Source organism: Cervus elaphus, chromosome 23 (genome assembly GCF_910594005.1).
Source record: "Cervus elaphus chromosome 23, mCerEla1.1, whole genome shotgun sequence".
NCBI classification, from domain to species: Eukaryota; Metazoa; Chordata; class Mammalia; order Artiodactyla; family Cervidae; genus Cervus; species Cervus elaphus.
In genome coordinates, this window is record NC_057837.1 from 53,147,887 (window position 1) to 53,167,894 (window position 20,008).

General features: G+C 44.9%; 1 protein-coding gene across 2 annotated transcripts; it reads left to right on the forward strand.

Moving 5' to 3' along the window:
* The first annotated feature begins 2,558 nt into the window (after positions 1 to 2,558).
* LOC122681987 (signal-regulatory protein beta-1-like) lies at positions 2,559 to 18,065 on the forward strand. 2 transcript variants are annotated; one of them, XM_043884633.1, is made up of 7 exons: positions 2,559 to 2,677; positions 4,693 to 4,884; positions 5,862 to 6,182; positions 10,322 to 10,630; positions 15,979 to 16,305; positions 16,415 to 16,524; positions 17,121 to 18,065. In XM_043884633.1, the coding sequence occupies exons 1-6, from the start codon at positions 2,614 to 2,616 to the stop codon at positions 16,519 to 16,521; spliced, it is 1,320 nt and encodes a 439-aa protein (XP_043740568.1). In that variant the 5' UTR covers positions 2,559 to 2,613; the 3' UTR covers positions 16,522 to 16,524; positions 17,121 to 18,065. The 2 variants fall into 2 exon arrangements, with proteins under 2 accessions (XP_043740568.1, XP_043740569.1); XM_043884634.1 differs by lacking the exon at positions 2,559 to 2,677 and having other exon boundaries at positions 4,779 to 5,004.
* The last annotated feature ends 1,943 nt before the right edge of the window (positions 18,066 to 20,008 follow it).

Sequence of the window (20,008 nt, forward strand, 5' to 3'; positions counted from 1 at the left end):
CACGTATTCTCACAGGCCATTCTGTATCAGGCGCTGTGCTGGACACTGAACACTCAGACAGGGCGACAGTGGACAAGAAAGTGTCCCTGCTCTCAAGGAGTCAGGTGACTGTCTTCAGGAGAGACAGAGCCGTGTCTGGCGGGGTGGCAGTGTGACAAGAGTGGCTGTTTACACTAGTCTGAGCCCCTCCAACCTGGGTCAAGAGCGAAAGATTGTGGGTCCTTGAAGCAAGAGGTTGGATTTTAGGGACCATGCATTCCACTTTCGGAGGAGCTAGGGCCTCTCTGTCTGTCTCTGGTCCCCCAGCCCATTAGGCCAGGACTGGGGCCCACACTCACAACTAGGCCCCTAGGAGGACCCCCTAGGTGGTGGAGCTTGCAGCTTGGGGAACAGCCGTGTCCTGGGCACTGGAATCAGGAAGAAGACTGACTTGGCTCCACTCATAGGAAACTGAGCTTCCCCCAGTGGGCATGTGGTCCAGCCTGGGTGAGCCCTGTGGGTACCTTGGCACTCCTCAGACCATCTCCCAGAGGACTCCAATCTGCCCACTTCTCTTTAAGCCTCACAAAGCAGGAGGCCCACGGCTACCCGGACCCTGCAGCCCAGCCCTGGCGTCCCCAGTCTCCTCCTGCCATGCACATGGCGTGACTAAAGCTGAAGGGCATATGCAGGGCCCCTTGAAAGCAAAGTCACTTCCTCCACGAAGCCATCTCTGCTTTCTCTGTGGTAGTGCTTCCTCCTTTTCCTTATCCCCAAGGTTCACATTCCCTCTTTGTTTATTTATTCAATCATCCACCCATCCCTCCATCCATTCTTTTATGCAACCAACATTCATTGAGCACCTACTATGCTCTTGTCACTTAACAGTAGTGAACAAGAACAAGGCCCCTGCCCTTGCAGAGCTTACTCTCTAATGGGGAAATTATGCAACTGGTTGCCAATTAAAAATTGAATCAGAGCTGTGATAAATGCTATGCCAGAGAAGTACCTCAGCTTCAGGGTAGGAGGGCTTTCCAGAGGAAAGAACATTTCACCCAAGACTATGCTGTCCATTGTGGCAACTGAGCCCAGCCAGTGCCAGGAGAAACTGACATTTTCATTGTATTTACCGTTAATTATTTTAAGTTTAAAAACAGAAACAGTATAATACATCCGGCTTTTGTTAATCACAACTTTATTGTTTAGGAAGGACTTGGGGTGTGTGTGTGTGTGTGTGTGTGTGTGTGTGTGTGTGTGTTAGCTGCTCAGAGGTGTTCGACTCTGCGATCCTATGGACTGTAGACTGCCAGACTCTTTTATCCATGGAATTCTCCAGGCAAGAATACTGGAGTGGATTGTCATTCCCTTTTCCAGGGAATCCTCCCAACCCAGGAATTGAACCCGGGTCTCCTGCATTGCAGGCAGATTCTTTACTGTCTCAGCCACTAGGGAAGCTGGACTACTGTAACTAACAAAAATTTCAAAGACTAAAGGAAAAAGCAAGGTGATAATACCACAGTATTTTTATATTATTACATGTTGAAATGGTACAATTATAGATGTTGAGTTAAATAAAATATATTTGTTAAAAATTAATTTCACCTGCTTCTTTTTACTTTTTGAATGTGAAGACTAGAAAGTCTAAAGCTCCCTAACCTGGCTTACACAGTGTTTCTGGGGACAGAACCGAGCTGAGAGCAGAAAGGCATGTGGAGGTGTAAAGAGCAGAACAAGCGTGAAGAGTGTGGAGATGAGGGGATCACATTTCTTAGGTGGAAATTCACATTTAGCTCCTATTACATGTCTAGCATTTTAGACCTTACATGCATTAGACTCAGTGCCAGGGAGAGTCAGTGCCTCCTGCTATAGATGAGGAAACGGAGGCGCAGGTTTGACCGAGGTCCAGGGGCTGGTGTGACCGCTTCACTGAACTGTCCGAACTACGCATGAGTGTCACCCTGAACTGGTTTTATTTATGTCTGAGTGCTGCTTTCACATTGGCTCGGTCACTTTTCTTCTGCCTGTCTCCCTCTGTCTCTTTGGCAGAGCCCGCTGTTTTTGGACACTTGCTCGGTAACTGTTGAATGAATGGGTGATGAGGGATGAATAACTTCATGACACTTTCAGGAAAAAGTTATTGTGTCAGGCCCTGTAGAAAGCCCAGTTCAAACTAGGCCGCTTCCAAATGCCAGCCCTCCAACCAGTGTACTATCACACCACACTCACCATGGATGGTGTTGCCCCCTAGTCCCTGCCGAGCCATCTGGAAAGGGTGCAGTGAAGAGTTGTTTTCTTCCTCCTCCTAGCTCTGAATGGGGTCCCAGGTGTGGCTTCTTTGGTGGATCCTGTGTGCGTGCGTGACACAGTCAGCGCCCAGGCCAGAGATAGCACACGCCTCCCACAGGAGACCTCAGACTTCCCGGAGGGTTTGGGGTTTGGAAGGGGATGTGGGCCTCTGTGACCACTTCTCTCATTGTGGCTTAAACCACTGCTCCAGGCCTGGGGTGGGCGGGTGGTCAGGAACTGCAAGGCCCACCCCAGGCTGTCGGAGACAGGCAGTGGCTCATCCAGGGCTCAGGGCCACATCCAGCACTTGGAGCCAGCACGTTCTGGGGACGCTGGGCACCTCCTGCCATGACTGCTAACCCTGGGCAGGCGCTGAGTGCCCTCCTGCTCACCCTCCTGCTGAGACTCACAGGTGAGCCTGAGCACTGCCCATGGAGACCCTCAGAATGGGCGGGGATCACCCAACCAGCCACTCTGCCGGAGGGGCGACTTGGCTGAGCCATTTATTTGCCTGCCTGCCAGGGTACTCTTTCCTGTCTTTTCCTTAGTGTGGACCTTGTGGGTAATGGGGCTGAGGGGAGCTTTGGGGGTCAGGAGGAGAAAGATGTGAAGGGAGGGGAGGGGCCTGGGGGAAGGTCAGGGAATGAAAGAGAAACCCCAGACTACCCAGTATCCCTGATGTCAACTCTGGTCTGAGCGGCTATCGGATCTAGCTCAGAGAGGGTGTGGGGGTGCAAAGACGGAGGGACAGAGGGCCCCCGAATGATGGAGCCTCTGGCATCATGAAGAGCGTGCTAGACCTGGAGTCAGATGGACATGCTTAACATCCCTCCTTAGTCATTCACAGGCAGTGTGACTTGTGCAACTCACTATACTTCTCTGAATCTCAGTTTCTTCTTCTGGAAAGGGGGGGGGGGTAATAATACCAGCCTCCCACAGCTGGGATGCAGTTGAAAATGAGCGCACGGCCCTGGAAATGTTTTACAATCCACAGGGTGCAGTGTGCAGGAGGGAAGATGATTATCAGTAGGATCTACTCAGAGGAGAGCACGATGCAGAGCTGAGTGCCGAGGGGACAGGCTCCCACAGCCTCCTGAGCTGCCCTCCATCCGCTGTCACCCTGTGCTATCACTGCTGGTTTATTTGCCCTTTCCCCCAACACATACCTGCCCAGATGTCCCTCCAGGGCAGGAGTCCTGTCTGACACATGTCTGTATCCCCTCAGCATCCAACTCACACCTCACTCAAATTAGAGGCTCAGGCAATGTAGCGAAGACTCCAAGAGGTCCCTGAGCTCAGATCTCTACAGGCTGTCCCCATGGGGAGGGAAGAGTCTAGTCCTGCAGTTGTCAGGATGACTCCAGGAGATAGATCCTGGGTGAGGAGCAGGAGTACTCTGATCCTCCTAACTTGTGAGGATGGATGAAGCTGCCTCCAGAGGAGAAAGTCCCCCTGTCCTTGGAAGTGAACAAGCAGAGGATGGAGGCTTAGGGGGTGTTAATGGGAAGATCGGAGGAAGAGAACCAGCCATGCCTGCTTGCAGTGATTCTTGGCTTCTCGGTTATGTCCAAAGTGGAAATCTTGATTCTTCACCAAACCTCTCCCATCCCAACTTGGTCCTTTTAGTCCCATCTCGAAACCTAGAACCACCATCCACCCAGAGATGCTTAAAAGAAAAACCTGGGTATCATTTATCCCAAGTTCATTCTGTCCCTCATCTCCCCTCCAGTCCATCATGAGTCTTGTTGGCTGTATCTTCCCTCCCTTTCTTGCCACCCTGGTCTAAGCACCATCACCTCATACCTGAAACTCTGTGCCAGCCTCCTCCCTGGCCTCCCTTCCCAGGATGCCACCCTCCTTTCCATTGTCCACACAGCAGCCCCAATTATCTTCTAAAATATGCCAATGAAACCAGTTGTCCCTCTATTTAGAATCTCTGATGGCTTCCCATCACACTCAGAATGGAATCAAGAGCATCCCCACTTCCCACAAGGCTCTTCTCCATCTGGACCTCTCTGCACACGATGCTCAAGTCCTACGTATGTCTCAGTTTCTCAAGCCCACCAAGCTCTGCCTGCCTGGGATGCTTCTCATCTGCTGTTCCCACTTTCTAGAATATTCTTCCCCTGCCCCTTCCCATGGTTGATTCCTATCTATTCCTCAGTTTCGACTTAAGATGTCACCTCCTCCAGGAATCCTTTTCTGACCACCTTTCCAGAAGAAGTCCTCCAGGCATTTTTCTATGTCAACACTCTTTGGGTTTCCCTGAAATCGCTAAGACCCAGTTCTAATTCTATATTTGCTTGTTTACTTTTTAGCATCTGTTTGTACATTCCCTGAGGCTGGAACCAGACACAGCCACACACACCACGGCGGCAGTGGAATGCACTGGCTCTCAGCATGCAGTCACAGCCATCTCTTTCCTAGGTGGGCGGCCCTCCATCTCTCTGGTGGGCCCGACTCGGAGGACAACCCCTAAGAATCCAGTGTCTTTCAACTGCACCGCCGGTCCCTTCAGCTCCTCAGACTTCAATGTCACCTGGGTGAAGGACAGAGATGAGCATCCCGCCTCGGCTCAGCGCCTAGTGACCGACAACAAAGGCAATTACTCCGTCACCAGTAAGGTGTGGGTGACCCTGTCCCGCCAAGATATCTTGTCAGAGGTGACCTGCGAAGTCACGCACCGGGCCCTGGCCTAGCCCCTGCGGAGGAGCATGAACCTCTCCCGGGTGCTCCCAGGTGCGAGGGCGGAAGGCTGGGTGGGAGCATGGCTTTCCTGGCAGCACTGGTTTTCTGAGTGTTTTGCACAAAGCCCCATTTCACAGTTGGGAAATTGGAATTCTGCCTCACAATGTCTGATCCCAAGGTAGCATTATTAAAGACACAGATTCCAGGGGCCAGCTATCCGGGTTTAGTCCTGACTGTACCACTTCATGATCTGTCTGCTCCTCTGGAAGTTACTGAGCCTCCTTGTGCCTCAGTTTCCCCTTAGAATGAGAATAAATTATCACCTACCTTGTAGGTTTCATGTGAGGATTAAATGAGCTATTTCTTGTGAAGCACCTAGAACACTGCTTGTCACAAGGAAAATTGTTTATATATATTTGATTTTATTATTATTGTCTGGACTAAGCGTCCATCCCAAACATCTTTCTTCTATTAATACCATTACTATTTTTTCATTTTAAATATGTATTATTTATTCAACACAAATGAATTAATTCATCCATGAGTATCTACTGTGTGACAAGCACTGTTCTAGGTGGTAGGGATATAGAAATGAATAAAATTAAGTCCTGGTTCTCATGAAAATCATAGTTTATAATTCTTAAAATATTTCATGATATGAAATATTTCAAATGCACAGGGCGTAACATAGCAAACACCCACGTACTATTACCCATATTTAGTGAATGTTAACACTTAGTTCTATTTGCCTTACATTGAGCATACAAGAAAAATTTATTTCTTTTTTTAAAAAAAGGTAACTGATTTAAGAAGGAGAGTTCTAGGGTTGCTTCCTGGGAGAGGAAGATATAGAGGGCAGGGGGGCAGGGATAATTTCAGAAGATGGCCCTTTCTGTTTCTCTGTTTAGTTGTCCCCACCCTGAAGATCACCACCAAGCCCTCTGCAATGCAAATCCGTGTGCATCAGAGAGTGAATCTCACATGTCATGTGAACCACTTCTATCCCTCCCGCCTGCACCTCATCTGGATGGAGAACAGGCACAAGGTACAGACCGTGGAGTCCCCCCAGGTCACCAGAAACCCAGATGGGACCTACTCTCTGGAGCACACCTGGCAGGTAGAGGCTACGCTGGATGGGAGAGAGTTTGCCTGCTGGGTGGTCCAGGATGAGCAGCCCCCAGTCCAGGCCAACATCACCCTGCGGGCTCAGGCATCCAGACTATGGAAAGGTGGGTGCAGTCTCTTGCCAGCCCCTCTGGGCAGCCTGGCTGGGAAAGCCAGGTGCGAAAACACTTGCCATCTGCCTGGAGAGCAGACAGCAGTGGGTCAGGGACTCAAGGCAGCAAGGAATGAAGGTGAAGGAAGAGAAGATGCCCTGGGATTGTGATAAAAACTCTCAAGAATTCATCCCCAAACTCCACTCCTCCTTCCCCTATTAGTTTCTCAGTCGTGCCCAACTCTTTGTGACCCTATGGACTGTAGCCTACCAGGCTCCTCTGTCCGTAGGATTTCCCAGGCAAGAAAACTGAAGTGGGTTGCCATTTCCTTCTCCAGGGGATCTTCCCGACCCAGGGAGTGAACCCTGGGTCTCCTGCATTGCAGGCAGATTCTTTACCATCTGAGCCACCAGGGAAGCCCTTCGTCCCCTACATCCTTTTTAAGGAGGAGTGGGACTTCCTTCTTCAATTCCATGCACTGTTCAGGTTGAAAGTTCTCTGTTTTAACACTTAGGTACAGGAAACAGTAGATACTAAGGACAGCTAGAAATCAAAATCCCTTCCAGAAAGGTGATAATCAAGACTGGTTCATCTGACAGTTTCTAGGAGTCGATTTTAAAGAGCAGCCAGAATTCTTGACAGGATTACTTGGGAAACTGGAGGGTGCAGGGGCAGGATTCTCATTCTCTCTATTATTTTTTTGCTATCACTTTTGCTCATTTGTTTGCTCTCTATCACTTCTGTCTCGGGCTATTTTTTCTCTCTTCTCCCCTCCTCATTCCCTCATTTTTCTTCTCCTTCCCTTTTTCCTCTTTCTGTCCCTTGTTGTTTTAGTTGCTAAGCCACATCTGACACTTTTTCGATTGCATGGACTGAAGCCCTCCAGGTTCCTCTGTCCATGGGATTTCCCAGGCAAGAATACTGGAGTAGGTTGTCATCTCTTTCTCCAGGGAATCTTCCCCACCAGGGATTGAACCTGCGTCTCCTGCATTGACAGATGAATTCTTTATCACTGGGCCACAAGGGAAGCCCCTCTGTGTATGCTTGCTAAGTCGCTTCAGTTGTGTCTGACTCTTTGAGACCCTGTAGACTTTGCCCACCAGGCTCCTCTGTCCATGGAAATTCTCCAGGTAAGAATACTGGAATGGGTTGCCAGGTCCTTCTCCAGGGGATCTTCCCAACCCAAGAACTGAACCCATATCTCTAATGTCTACTTGCATTGGCAGGCGGACTCTTTAACACCAACTCCACTTGGGACTCTTATCTTCTAAAACTCTATCTTCTCCTATGTACCTTTTGTATGCTTGATGACGTTCTCCACTAGAGGGAGCTGCCCACCAGCCCTTCAAACCCTGGGGCCGGATCTGCTTTCCGTGGTCCTGGCTTGAATCAGCTTGGGAGAATGAGTGACTGGGCCAGAGGGGCTGTGTTGGGGAGGGGAGGAGAGACAGGAATATTGGAAATGGCCAGACCTGGACTGGCCAAGGGTGAACCAGAATCCACTGACAACTCTCCAGAACAACAGGAAGTGGGATAAGATAACTCCCTACGGGCAGTGTGAGCTACTTGGTCTGCAGCACCAGCAAAAGGACAGACAGGTTGCTGGGCTGCAAAACCACACATCTTCACAATGGGAGCACTGACCCTGCATTCGATCTCTCCCGAAAGAACTGGCCTTTTCTGCTAACTCCAAGAATTCTCAGGGGCAATGAGCCTATTACCTTTTGACTTCTCCATGGCCTTTTTTTTCTTGTCCAGAGGAAATAAGAAAAATGTCCACCCAGCGGGATGTACAGATCTATGTGAAAAACTCCAGACTGCTCCTTTCTGATCAGAAGCAAGTTACATTATTTCATTTTTTACTCATGCTGAGGTTTTTCTCTCTGTCTTATTTTTCTCCTTCGCCTGCATACAGGTATCTGACCCACTACGACAAGGTTAGCCCCCTGAGAACATCACTTTGATTCTACCACCCCTCTGTGAAGCTGTTTGATGGGCCCTCTGGTCTGCAGTGGGAAAGGGCAGCTTCCTTTTCTGGCTTCAGGCCCTCTTCTGTTTGGTGTTAAGGTGCTTTTGCTGCAACACCTCCTCAGCCTGACTCCTAAACCCCTTCTTCAGCTCCCACCCCTTACACAATCCCAGTCATGTTCACTGACCCCTGTAGAGCACATACTGTGTGCCAGGCATCCTCACGTATGTCGTCTGACATAATACAGTTGGGACAGGCAGGAGAGGAGCAGGTCTCAGGGGTCTCAAACAGTAGAACTTGGATTCGAAGGCAGGGCTGTCTGCTCACCAATTCAGTGTGTTTTCAGTATTTTCTTTCCCTCCATCCTGCCGAGGTATACAAATATTAGTGTTATCTCAAGTCTTTTGTAAATTTCCCTCTTAAATACTCTGTATCCTATTTATTTCCTTCTGAACTGTCATATCTGCCCACATCATTCTGTTCTCACAGTTGGCCCTGAAACTATGGGACCTCATCCAAGTCCTGACCGGTGTTCTGTCCATTTAAGCCTCTTCTCCATGCTGAGACCCTCTAGGCCCTGAAGCAGATACTGGCTCTTATTTTCGGAGTGGCCAGATTTTGGAGTCAAATGGATCGGTATCATCTGGCAGGGTTGCCACGGGCATTCTGCGACCTCAGGCAAAGCAGTGCCCTTTCTGAGCTCCATTTCCTCCTCTGAGCAAGAACAGTTATGCCCTCCAGGTGGGAACCAGCTAGGGCTCCTTCCTTTGACCCATGCTTGGCATCTAGATATTGGGGTGCACAGAGGGTGCTCTATGATGATCGTGATGGCAGTCTCTCTGATGCCCAGACCATGCTGGGTTGAAAGCAGGAAAATGCTGAAGTTCACTGATTATTATGGGGAAGCTATGGAGAAACAGAGGCAGCTTCCATGTAACAGAAAGAGCACCTGACTTGGAGTCTGTGACCGGAATGTGAGTTCTCTTTGCTGTGAGGCCCTTGGGTGAGTTACTAACCTTCTCAGCCTTTTTCCCTTTAACATTAGGAATATGATTAAAAATAATTCTTTAGGTGGCTGATGTGAGTATTTGATGATAGTAATTATCATCTGGGGCTTCCCTGGTGTCTCAAACGGTAAAGAATCTGCCTGCAATGCGGGAGACCCAGGTTCGATCCCTGGGTTGGGAAGATCCCCTGGAGAAGGAAATGGCAACTCACTCCAGCATTCTTGCCTGGAAAATTCCATGGACAGAGGAGCCTGGCGAGCTCCACCTCTTTGCCTGGGTTGCAAAGAGTCGGACATGACTGAGCAAATAACATTCACACTCACACAATTCTGTTTATAGAGTGATTATAAATTATAATTATTTATAATTATCTCATATGCTTTACTAGTTATTGTACATGATTTTTAAACTAACACTCGGCATTAAGAATCATCCCCGTGTCACAGATGAGGAAACTGAGTTAAGTTGTCATGCAGTGGAGGGACTGGGAATGCAGACTTGGGCTGAGAGTGACCCCAAAGCCTGTGCTCCTACCCATTCTCTGTGCTGTGGTTGTTCAGTTGCCAAATTGTGTCCAACTCTTTGCAACCCCATGGACTGCAGCTCACCAGGTCTCCCTGTCCCTCACCATCCCCCCGAGTTTGCCCAAGTTCATGTCCATTAATTTCTCTGTGCTGCCTGCCTTCATATGACCTGTGCTGAGAGCAGTGATACACCCTTCCCTGTCCAGGGACTGAGGGCAGAGCTGAGTCTTGTCACTGAGCACAGACCCTGAGTCCTTACCTTCTGGCTAAGAACCCTGGCTCTACTGGCCAGTTTTGGAACTTAGACAAGGTACTTAGGCTCTGGACTTCGGTGTCTTCATCAGCAAAATGAGGATAGGAGCAGCTCCCTCCTCCTAGGTTTGCAGTGAGGACTAGGGTTAGGTCTCAAAGTCAGTAAGCAGAGTTGTGAAGTGTGGGCGGGAGTCAGGTCTCTTTGCAAACTGCTGTTGTCCCTGTAGCTTCATTTTGTCTGGCCTCTGTTATCAGCTTCATAGTTGAACTCCTGTCAGAATGTAACCTACAAACACTGGAAGACAAGACGGTGAGGCTTGTCAGTGGAGATGCTGAGGTTTTGTTCGCACTGGGTTTGGGTTCCTCTGCAACTTCTTACAGGCTGGGTCTCCCCTACAGGCATGAACAGCTACTCTTCTGCCCTGCAAGGCCCTCTTCAGCGCTCTGAGCCAGGCACAAACATCCCACTGACCTTCACGTCCTCTGGATTCTCCACGGGTCAGGTTACTGTGACCTGGCTTAAAAACTCCCACCAGCTGTTAAAGTCCCAGACCAGCGTCCACCCTTATGGAGACACCTACAATGTGACCAGCAGTGTGCTCATCCTTCTGCAGGCTGACGACGTGCAGTCCCTTGTCCTCTGCCAAGTCAAGCACATGTCCATACTGGTTTCCCAGAAAACCATCAGACTGGAGCAGTACCTCCGTGGTAAGGATGTTCTCTTTGTCCAGATGGCCTAGTGCAGAGTTGGGCTGGAAGTTTTCTGAGTCTGGGTTTCCTTGACTGATACACGGGACATCCCTCACTTTGTTGTGGCCAGAATTCAGCAAAATGAAACTGGTAAAGTAATTAACACATCTCTTGCTCATATCGATCACAGAGAAGTGGCAATGTTGTTATTCACATTTACTATTCATATCACCTCTCAGAACTCAGTTTCTTCAGCTGTAAAATGGAGACAAAATATCTTCTGGGAATTAAATTTTATTATATTAATTAATATGCATTAGTTTTATTTATATATATAGAAATTTATAATTTTTATATGAAGAGAATTAAAGGCCTTTGTGAACTTATAAATTTTAGGTAGAATGATGACTGTTTTTATCTTTACTCCTATGTAGGGAAGGGCCTAATTTTCATCTGTGTTTTTTAGAGGAGGTTGATTTTTATTTTCTCAGCCTGCATCAGGCCTTGCTGCTGCTGCTGCTGCTGCTGCTAAGTTGCTTCAGTCGTGTCTGACTCTGTGCAACCCCATAGATGGCAGCCCACCAGGCTCCCCCATCCCTGGGATTCTGCAGGCAAAAACACTGGAGTGGGTTGCCATTTCCTTCTCCAATGCATGACAGTGAAAACTGAAAGTGAACTTGCTCAGTCGTGTCCGACTTTTAGCGACCCCATGGGGGTCCTCTGTCCATGGGATTTTCCTGGCAAGAATACTGGAATGGGTTGCCATTGCCTTCTCTGGAATCAGGCCTTGACTGGTCTGCAAATAACATGATTTGAAATTCTTTCATATCATGCCTAATAGGAGCTTAGTGATCATCTCATTATTTGCAACAACTCTAAAGCCCAGAGAAGGTAAGTGAGTTGTCCAAGGTTGCATGCACAGCAGTAAAATTAATTTCTTAAATATTTATAGGACTTTAAAGTTTACAAAATATTTTCCTCATTTTATGCTATTCTTGTGGAAGAAAATACATCATTTTACATGGATAAAATATTGATATTAATGACTGAAGCACAGCACATTGTCACTATACACAATTGTGTGGATTGGCTTATTTAATGTGTACAACCGCCCTGTACTGCTTATCCCATTCATGGTTTTATAGAAGGAAACTGCATTTGTAAGAAGTGAAGGTTGCCTGAGGGTATGAAGCTGGTGAGTGAGAGAACTTGGATGTGAATTCAGGCTTTTGGGACTCCACTATTCACCAGCTGTTGGGACCTCCTGCTGCTTGTTTAAGTTCTCTGAGTGTTGGGCTCGCTGACTGTAAAATAGGAAAATGATACTGCAGGGACTCCTCCTTATCTGAAAATTTTTATATAATTCCCTGGAGTTAGAACAATTGTATAGAGAAGCAAATAGATAATAAGAATATTCACCATAAATTGATTATTTATAAATTATATTAATCGAACTAACAAAAATTAAACACAGAAAAAAAATATTAAAAGCAGCAAGGAAAAAGCAACAAGAAGCATACAGGAGAATCCCCATAAAGTTAACAGCTGATCTTTCTGTAGAAACTCTGCAGGCCAGAAGGAAGTGGCAGGATCTATTTAAAGTAATGAGAGAAAAACCTACAACCAAGATTACTCTACACAGCGAGGGTCTCCTTCAGCTTCAGTGGAGAAATCAAAAGCTTTTCAGACAAGCAAAAGTTAAGAGAAAGCAGCACCACCAAACCAGATTTACAACAAACGCTAAAGGAACTTTTCTAGCCAGGAAACACAAGAGAAGAAAAAGACCTATAAAAACAAACCTAAAACAATTAAGAAAATGCTAATAGGAACATATATATTAATAATTACTTTAAATGTAAATGGATTAAATGCTGCAACTAAAAGACACAGACTGACTGAATGGATAAAAAGAAGACCCATATATATGCTGTATGCAAGAGACCACTTCAGACCTTGGGACACGTGCAGACTGACAGTGAGGAGATGGAAAAATAGATTAACCTCCTCTTTCAATCCTCACTGCTCAACACTGCCTGCATCAGGTTGGGCTTGCCATTACAGAAATAGTTTTGTGCTGTTGTCTGGATTTCCTTGGAGGCAAAGCCTGAAACGAGGTGTTAGGTGCAGGTGGTTGGGAGATGATTCAGTGAGACTGGGATAAGAGATGGAGTGAGTGACACAAGGAAGAAGGGACACCCCAGAAAAGGTGAGTTATTGACCTGGGGGCCCCCGTGGGTGACTGAGGCTCACTGCCACTGGGGACCTTCTGAGAAACTCTACAGACTATTCCTCAGGAGTGTCCATAGAGGAGGGAGGCTGGAATGTGCCTTCATGGGATGCTGGATGGCATTTCATGGTTGTGAAGAAATTCAGACGCAGAGCATTGAGGAAGAGCTTCAGGAATCTGAAATAGAATGTGGTACCACCCAGCACCACTGGGCTGAGGTCAGGTGGCTACAAGAGATGGTGTGGAGCCCAGAAACCCTCTGTTTTAGGAGGTAGGTCTTTCCTTAACAGAAGTATGACAAACATCAGACCACACTGTACAATTAGAACCCACATTTGTTGCTAAGTGAAATCAGAGATTTGGCAAAGTGTATTTCAGGTAATTGATGTAAATGATGTTTTAGAACTGCTGGGGTCTCAGGTGGATCTTCCGGCCTTTAAAGATGAAAGAAGAAGGAAAAATTCTATGATCCTAATGATTCTGTGGGCACGTTGAAAGATAACATTTTGATTTTAAAATGCCCCTTAAAATTGACAGAATAGTCAAATGATTTCAAATAATTTTAAAAAACTAACTTTTAGGCTATGAGTGTGAAATTTGAAATGTAGGGTTTGATGGTATCGCCATACGTTTTTTAGGAAAATATTATGCCAACTTCCTTACACTCTCAACACTTGTTTCTTCTAAAAGTTGGTGCATAATTGTCATTATATGCCACTGCGCTCAGTCACTTCAGTTGTGTCCAACTCTTTGTGACTCCATGGACTGCAACCTGCCAGGCTCCTCTGTCCCTGGAGTTCTCCAGGCAAGAATACTGGAGGGGGTTGCCATGCCCTCCTCCAGGGGATCTTCCCAACCCAGGGATTGAACCTCTGTCTCCTGCATTGCAGGTAGATTCTTTATCACTGAACCACTGGGGAAGCCCAGTTGTCATTATATTCTATGTTTAATTAAAAACTAAATTAAATAAAATTATTTGTATAATTGAACTGTTTTTTGAGTTCAAATTTGAATCAATTCCTTTTCGACAGTTTCATTGAAATGGAGGCCTGAGTTGTGTAGGGTCCTTCTATTGGCTTTTTGTTGTCTTTTCTGATACCAAGTAGCACTTTGTATTTATACCATTTGGTTGTGAAGAATAAATAGTACATGCACAGTGACTCAAGCTCCGTTCTCAGCACATGGGAGCAAATATCATCAGCTGGGTTTTGGTCTCTGTCCTCCTGACATTGTCCTGAGTATCTTGCAGCCCAGAAAACTCACTGGTGACTAGAATGGTCTATCTGAGACCCTCCATGCTCTTGTTGGTCCTTGTCAGCCCCATGGCACTTGCTTGGTGGTACCTTGTTCTGGCCTATCCTCCACAGGCACTGCCTAGTTACCAGGCCATCACAATCCCTTCTCTGGATTCTGCTCCTTGCTTGGTAGGAATCCCTGCCTGTGGGCTGAAAGGGAAAGATTGGCAAGAGATGGGGACATTCTAAGGATGGTGACAGGGACGTTCTGGGGATGGTGTCTTGCTTGGCTGTCCCACCCATGAGTAGCATCATAGATGCAAGCATATAGGTTGAGGTGAATTGAGTATAAAAGAAATAGTATTGGGGGAACAAATATACTCTTAGTTCTTTCAAATTGTACTACATACGGAGTTATTCTCTCTACCCTAGACCAAGGGCCGAAGTATATATAACTAGACCCCTGAAAACTGATCAAGCTTAGATAATTTCAAATAAGAGTGTGGGAAACAAAGAGACGGTGACGGGCACAGGTCTTGCACTTGGCAATAGTGTCAGTGTAGAGACCAGAATCTGATGCTCACAATCCCTTACTTTAGTTTAGTGCTGTGTATTCCTATGAATTCTACTGAAACCCTTAATGTTTTTTATTTTTTTATTTTTTATTTTTTTATTTTTTATTAGTTGGAGGCTAATTACTTTACAACATTTCAGTGGGTTTTGTCATACATTGATACGAATCAGCCATAGAGTTACACGTATTCCCCATCCCGATCCCCCCTCCCACCTCCCTCTCCACCCGATTCCTCTGGGTCTTCCCAGTGCACCAGGCCCGAGCACTTGTCTCATGCATCCCACCTGGGCTGGTGATCTGTTTCACCATAGATAATATACATGCTGTTCTTTCGAAACATCCCACCCTCACCTTCTCCCACAGAGTTCAAAAGTCTGTTCTGTACTTCTGTGTCTCTTTTTCTGTTTTGCATATAGGGTTATCGTTACCATCTTTCTAAATTCCATGTATATGTGTTAGTATGCTGTAATGTTCTTTATCTTTCTGGCTTACTTCACTCTGTATAATGGGCTCCAGTTTCATCCATCTCATTAGGACTGGTTCAAATGAATTCTTTTTAATGGCTGAGTAATATTCCATGGTGTATATGTACCACAGCTTCCTTATCCATTCATCTGCTGATGGGCATCTAGGTTGCTTCCATGTTCTGGCTATTATAAACAGTGCTGCGATGAACATTGGGGTGCACGTGTCTCTTTCAGATCTTGAAACCCTTAATGTTTTTTTAGTATTTTAAAATTTCTACAATTTTCTTTAGTATGCATACATTTTCTTCACAGCTAAAAAGTCTGGTTAAAAAAATTCTAGAAATTGTTAGGCCATAATTACCAGGATATTATTATTACCATAATAAATGCTTATAGCCTTATAGTTTGGGTGTCAGAAAAGCAAATGGTAAAACATATTGTCTCTGGTGGAGCCCCTGCTTTGCCACTTGATACCTTGGGTAAATCCTTAGCTTCTCCAAAAGTAAGTTCCTTTCTATGTCAAATATTAGTATCCTGCAGTCATGAAGATTAGGGGCCAGGAATCTTCATCAAGTCATATAGTAAGTCAATTGATTCATAGGTTCTTAAATGAAATTCAGGTTCACCTTTTCCTATTGAATGTCCACAGTGGAAAAGAAAGGAAAGATTAAGATGGCTTCCTCATTCCATGCTTCCATCCAAGCATGCATTCACTCATGCACTTACTTATGCATGCATTTGTTAACCAACACCTAACTCCTCTGTGGTAGGCCCTGGGCAGAGGACCCCTATCTTTAGGGAGCTTGCCGGTTCCCATGGTGAACTTCCTATAGTAATTGTCTGCTTTCTTTGGCCTGTGACAGTCCCCCCTACAGTGACTGTGTCCCAGTCTTCACATTCTTTGGATGTGGTGGCAGTTACCTGCCATGTGCAGAGATTCTATCCACAGAATGTGCGTCTCAGCTGGTTGGAGAACTGCCATATGTTCAAGGGAGCTGTGCAACCCTCGTCCAAGCAGAATAGTGATGGTACCTACACCTTGGAAAGCTTGCATTTGGTGAATGCCTCAGTGTGGGAGTCTGAACGTGTACTTACCTGTAAAGTGCAGAATGAGACCCAGCCTCCCATCCAGGCCAGCCTCATACTGTCCACAGCAGTGCAGAACACATACAAACTCATTGGGAGCACAGGTAAGCTTACCTCTACACCTGTGAGCAACTGTGACCTCTGTCTCCAAGTGGAATGAGGTATTAACTCACAGAGTCCCGTTTGATATCTCCTCTGCCCCTTGTCACTTAGGTCCAAAGATGCCTGCCCTTATCCTGATGGCTTTCCTCCTGGGCTTCAAAGTGGTGCTGGTGATCAGTTTCATAGCCACCTATTTCCACAGGTGGTGGAACCTGTAACAGGTGAGGTGGTGGCAGTCTTATTCTTTAGGGATGGAGATCAGAGCCACCTTCCTGGGGGTGGCAAGAGGAGTCAGGGCAAGTTCAAAAATCATACGGCAATCCAGCTTCAAGGGAGAAATGTAAACAGACTTATTTTTTCCAAATGTGTTTTGGAATTTCAGAGGCTTCCAACTCTCATTATTTTGTGCCCTGGAATTTGAAGTTTCTACCATTAAGTTAGTTGGGACCCTGCAGGTGAGGGTCCAAGGTATGCAGGACCCTGGAGGTGAGGGTCCGCAGTCAAAAAAGTTTTGAAACCCAAACTCCAAAGAGCCCTTCCATGGACTGTTGTATATTCAGTTATCACATGATGTATCCTTGGAATGAATAAGGAAAATATTACTAAAATCAACTTATGGAACCTTTCTTGGGGACTTGGATGTGCTGTGTAATAATACAGTGGATGTGGGTATGGGAGAGAGTTCAGAACTCAGAAAGAGGTGTTTGGGGCTTCATTTCTGGTCAGCACCACGAACCCAGGCCAAGCAAAGTGCCTCCCATACAGTATGTGCTTAAAACCACTTGTGGAATCAATGAATGAGTGTTTTTCCCTACAGGTCCTGCATACTCTGTGATACACTGCCTCCCTACCTGTGCAAGGGGCTCAAGTGGAAAGAAGCTATAAGGACTGGAGATGACTCAAGATTCCCCACCCTTCACTCTGCTTTCCCCACCTCCAACATGAACACACTCCCTTCCATACACCCTCCTATGTTCCTTCTCTCTGATCTTTGGAATTGAGTCAAGGACGGACAATGGTCACGTTGATCCGGAATGTCTGGACCCTGATGCACTGAGCTTCAAATTGGCCCTGACTCCACCCCAAAGAGAATCAAATAGATCAAGAAAATAGGTTTCCATTGTGCCCCTGCTCAAGAACACTTAATTTTCAGAGCACTTTTTACTTTTATCCAGAGCTTTTGCAAGTGTGATTTCATTTTAACACACATGTACTTTAAATCACTAAGTTGAATAAGATTTTTCTATTCTGCAATTTATAATATAAAAATATCTACATAACTACCTACCTTGCTATGTTTGCAGACTGTTAACATTTTGCTATTGTGAGCTGTTGTTCCTTTGAAAATTACTGTACTAGATTTGGTATTCATAATCTCAATCATAATTTTATACTTTCACAACATATGTATAAATCCTTAAGCAATATATAATATTCCTTGCATGTTTTAACTTTTGTATAAATGTTATTATACTGTATACAGCCTACTGGAACTTTTATTTTTTATACTTAACACAGTTTTTTTTTCTTTATTCATAAATTCATACATGAATTTATACATTCATTTATGTAGCTTCATTTTATTAATTTCCACTGCTGTATAATTTCTACTGTGAAAGTATGCCACAATGTATTTTTGATGGATATTAAATGTTTATGTAATGTCTTGCTAGTAGAATTTTGCACAAATATTTTCATCTTTGTCTCTTGGGCACATATGGGAGAGTTCCTCTTCACCTGGTGTGTCCATAAAGTGGACTATTGGTATCATTTGGAGCTTTTGTTATACATTAAAAAAAAGATTTTCAAATCTTGATCAAGTTTTGCTCTTTCTATTTATGCCTTTGATCTCACTGTGTGTCTGTGTGCCTTTGATCTCATTTTTCATGTGTGTGTGTGTGTCTATTACAGGTGGGGATATTATCGGGATCTTTATTTTTGATCCGCACTGCCCCTTTTCCATATATCAAGTTCCCACAAATTTCTGGTTCTTTTAGTGATTTTATTTTGTTTCATTGTGCTACTTGTCTATTTCTCTGACCAAACAACCTTATCTTAGAATAGCTTCATAAGCTTTAATGCCTTGGCTGGGCACATCTTCCCACCTTTTCTTTCCTTCCTTTCTTTCTTTCTTTGGCTGCACTGGGTCTTAGCTGTGGCACATGGGGTCTTCACTGCGGCATGTAGGCTTTCTTAGTTGTGGCATGTGACCTTAAGTGCCCTGTGGTATGTGGGATCTTAGTTCTCCGACCAGTGATTGAACCTACATCCCCTGTATTGCAAGCAGGTTGTTAACCAACCAGTGGACCACCAGGGAAGTCCCTTCCCACCTTTTCTTGTTATTCAAAACTGTCATGGCTATTTTTGGCCCAAACACATTTTATTTTACTTTATTTTCTGCTTTTTAGAGATTGAAGTACAGTTGATTTAGAATATTATGTTCGTTTTAAGTGTAACATAGTGATTCAAGATTTTTGTAGATTATACTCCATTTAAAATTACAAAAGTGGCTATATTTTCCCATGCTGTGCAACATATCCTTCTTACTTTTTAATCTTTTTTTTTTTTTTTGAGAGTTGTGAGTTAAGTTTTATTTTGGGCAATATGAGGACTGTAGCCTGGGAGACAGCACCTCAGATAGCTCTGAGAAATTGTTCAAAAGAGGCAATGGAAAGGACAGTATATATGTGGTTTTTGCTGAAGTGGGAATCAAGGACATATTTTATACATAGTAATTCGCAACTCTTCATCCCCTTTCCCCTCCCCACTTGTAATTACTATTTGTTCTCTATGAGTCTGTTTCTGTTCTGTCATATACATTCATTTGTTTTATTTTTTAGACTCCATGTATGGGTATTTGTCCTTCTTTGTCTGACTTACTTCACTAAGCATAATACCCTGCAGGTCCACCCACATTGTTGCAAATGGCAGAATTTCATTTTTTTTAAATGGCTCAGTAATATTTCATTCCAGGAATATTCTGCATATATGTATAGTGCATATATTCCATTGTATATATATATATATATATATATATATACATATACACATGTATATGTATATATATACCACATCTTTCTTATCCATTCATCTGTTGATAAGTTACTTCCATACATCAAATATTATAAATAATGCTGCTGTGAACATTGGGGGTGCATGTATCTTTCCCAATTAGTATTTTTTTTTCCCTTCAGATAGAGTGGTAGTTCTATTTTTAGTTTTTTGAGGAATCTTCATACTGTTTTTCATAATGGTTGCATCAATTTACAATCCTACCAAGAGTGTACAGTGGTCCCCTTTTTTCCACATCCTCACTAGCAATTGTTATTTATAGAATTTTTGGTGATGGGCATTTTGACAGGTATAAGTAGGCATTTGTAGTTTTAATTTGCATTTCTCTGGTGATTAGCAAAGTTGAGCATCTTTTCATGTACCTGTTGGCCATCTGTATGTCTTCTTTGGAAAAATGTCTGCTCAGATTTTCTGTACATTTTTTAATTAGGTTGTTTGTTTTTTGATATTGAGCTGTATGATCTCATATTTTGGATATTGTGCGTGTGTTAGTCACTCAGTCGTGCCCTACTTTTTGCAACCCCATGGACTGTAGCCTGCCAGGCTCCTCTATTCATGGAATTCTCCAGACCAGAACACTGGAGTGGGTAGCCTTTCCCTTCTCCAGGGGATCTTTCCAACCTAGGAATTGAA

What these genes read in the sequence shown, in the direction of transcription:
- LOC122681987 (XM_043884633.1), top strand. Translation starts at nt 2,614, where the DNA reads ATGACTGCTAACCCTGGGCAGGCGCTGAGTGCCCTCCTGCTCACCCTC. An exon ending in AGGCAATTACTCCGTCACCA is followed by an intron (nt 4,885 to 5,861) that starts GTAAGGTGTGGG and finishes TTCTCTGTTTAG; the next exon opens with TTGTCCCCACCCTGAAGATC. An exon ending in CAAACTCATTGGGAGCACAG is followed by an intron (nt 16,306 to 16,414) that starts GTAAGCTTACCT and finishes CTTGTCACTTAG; the next exon opens with GTCCAAAGATGCCTGCCCTT.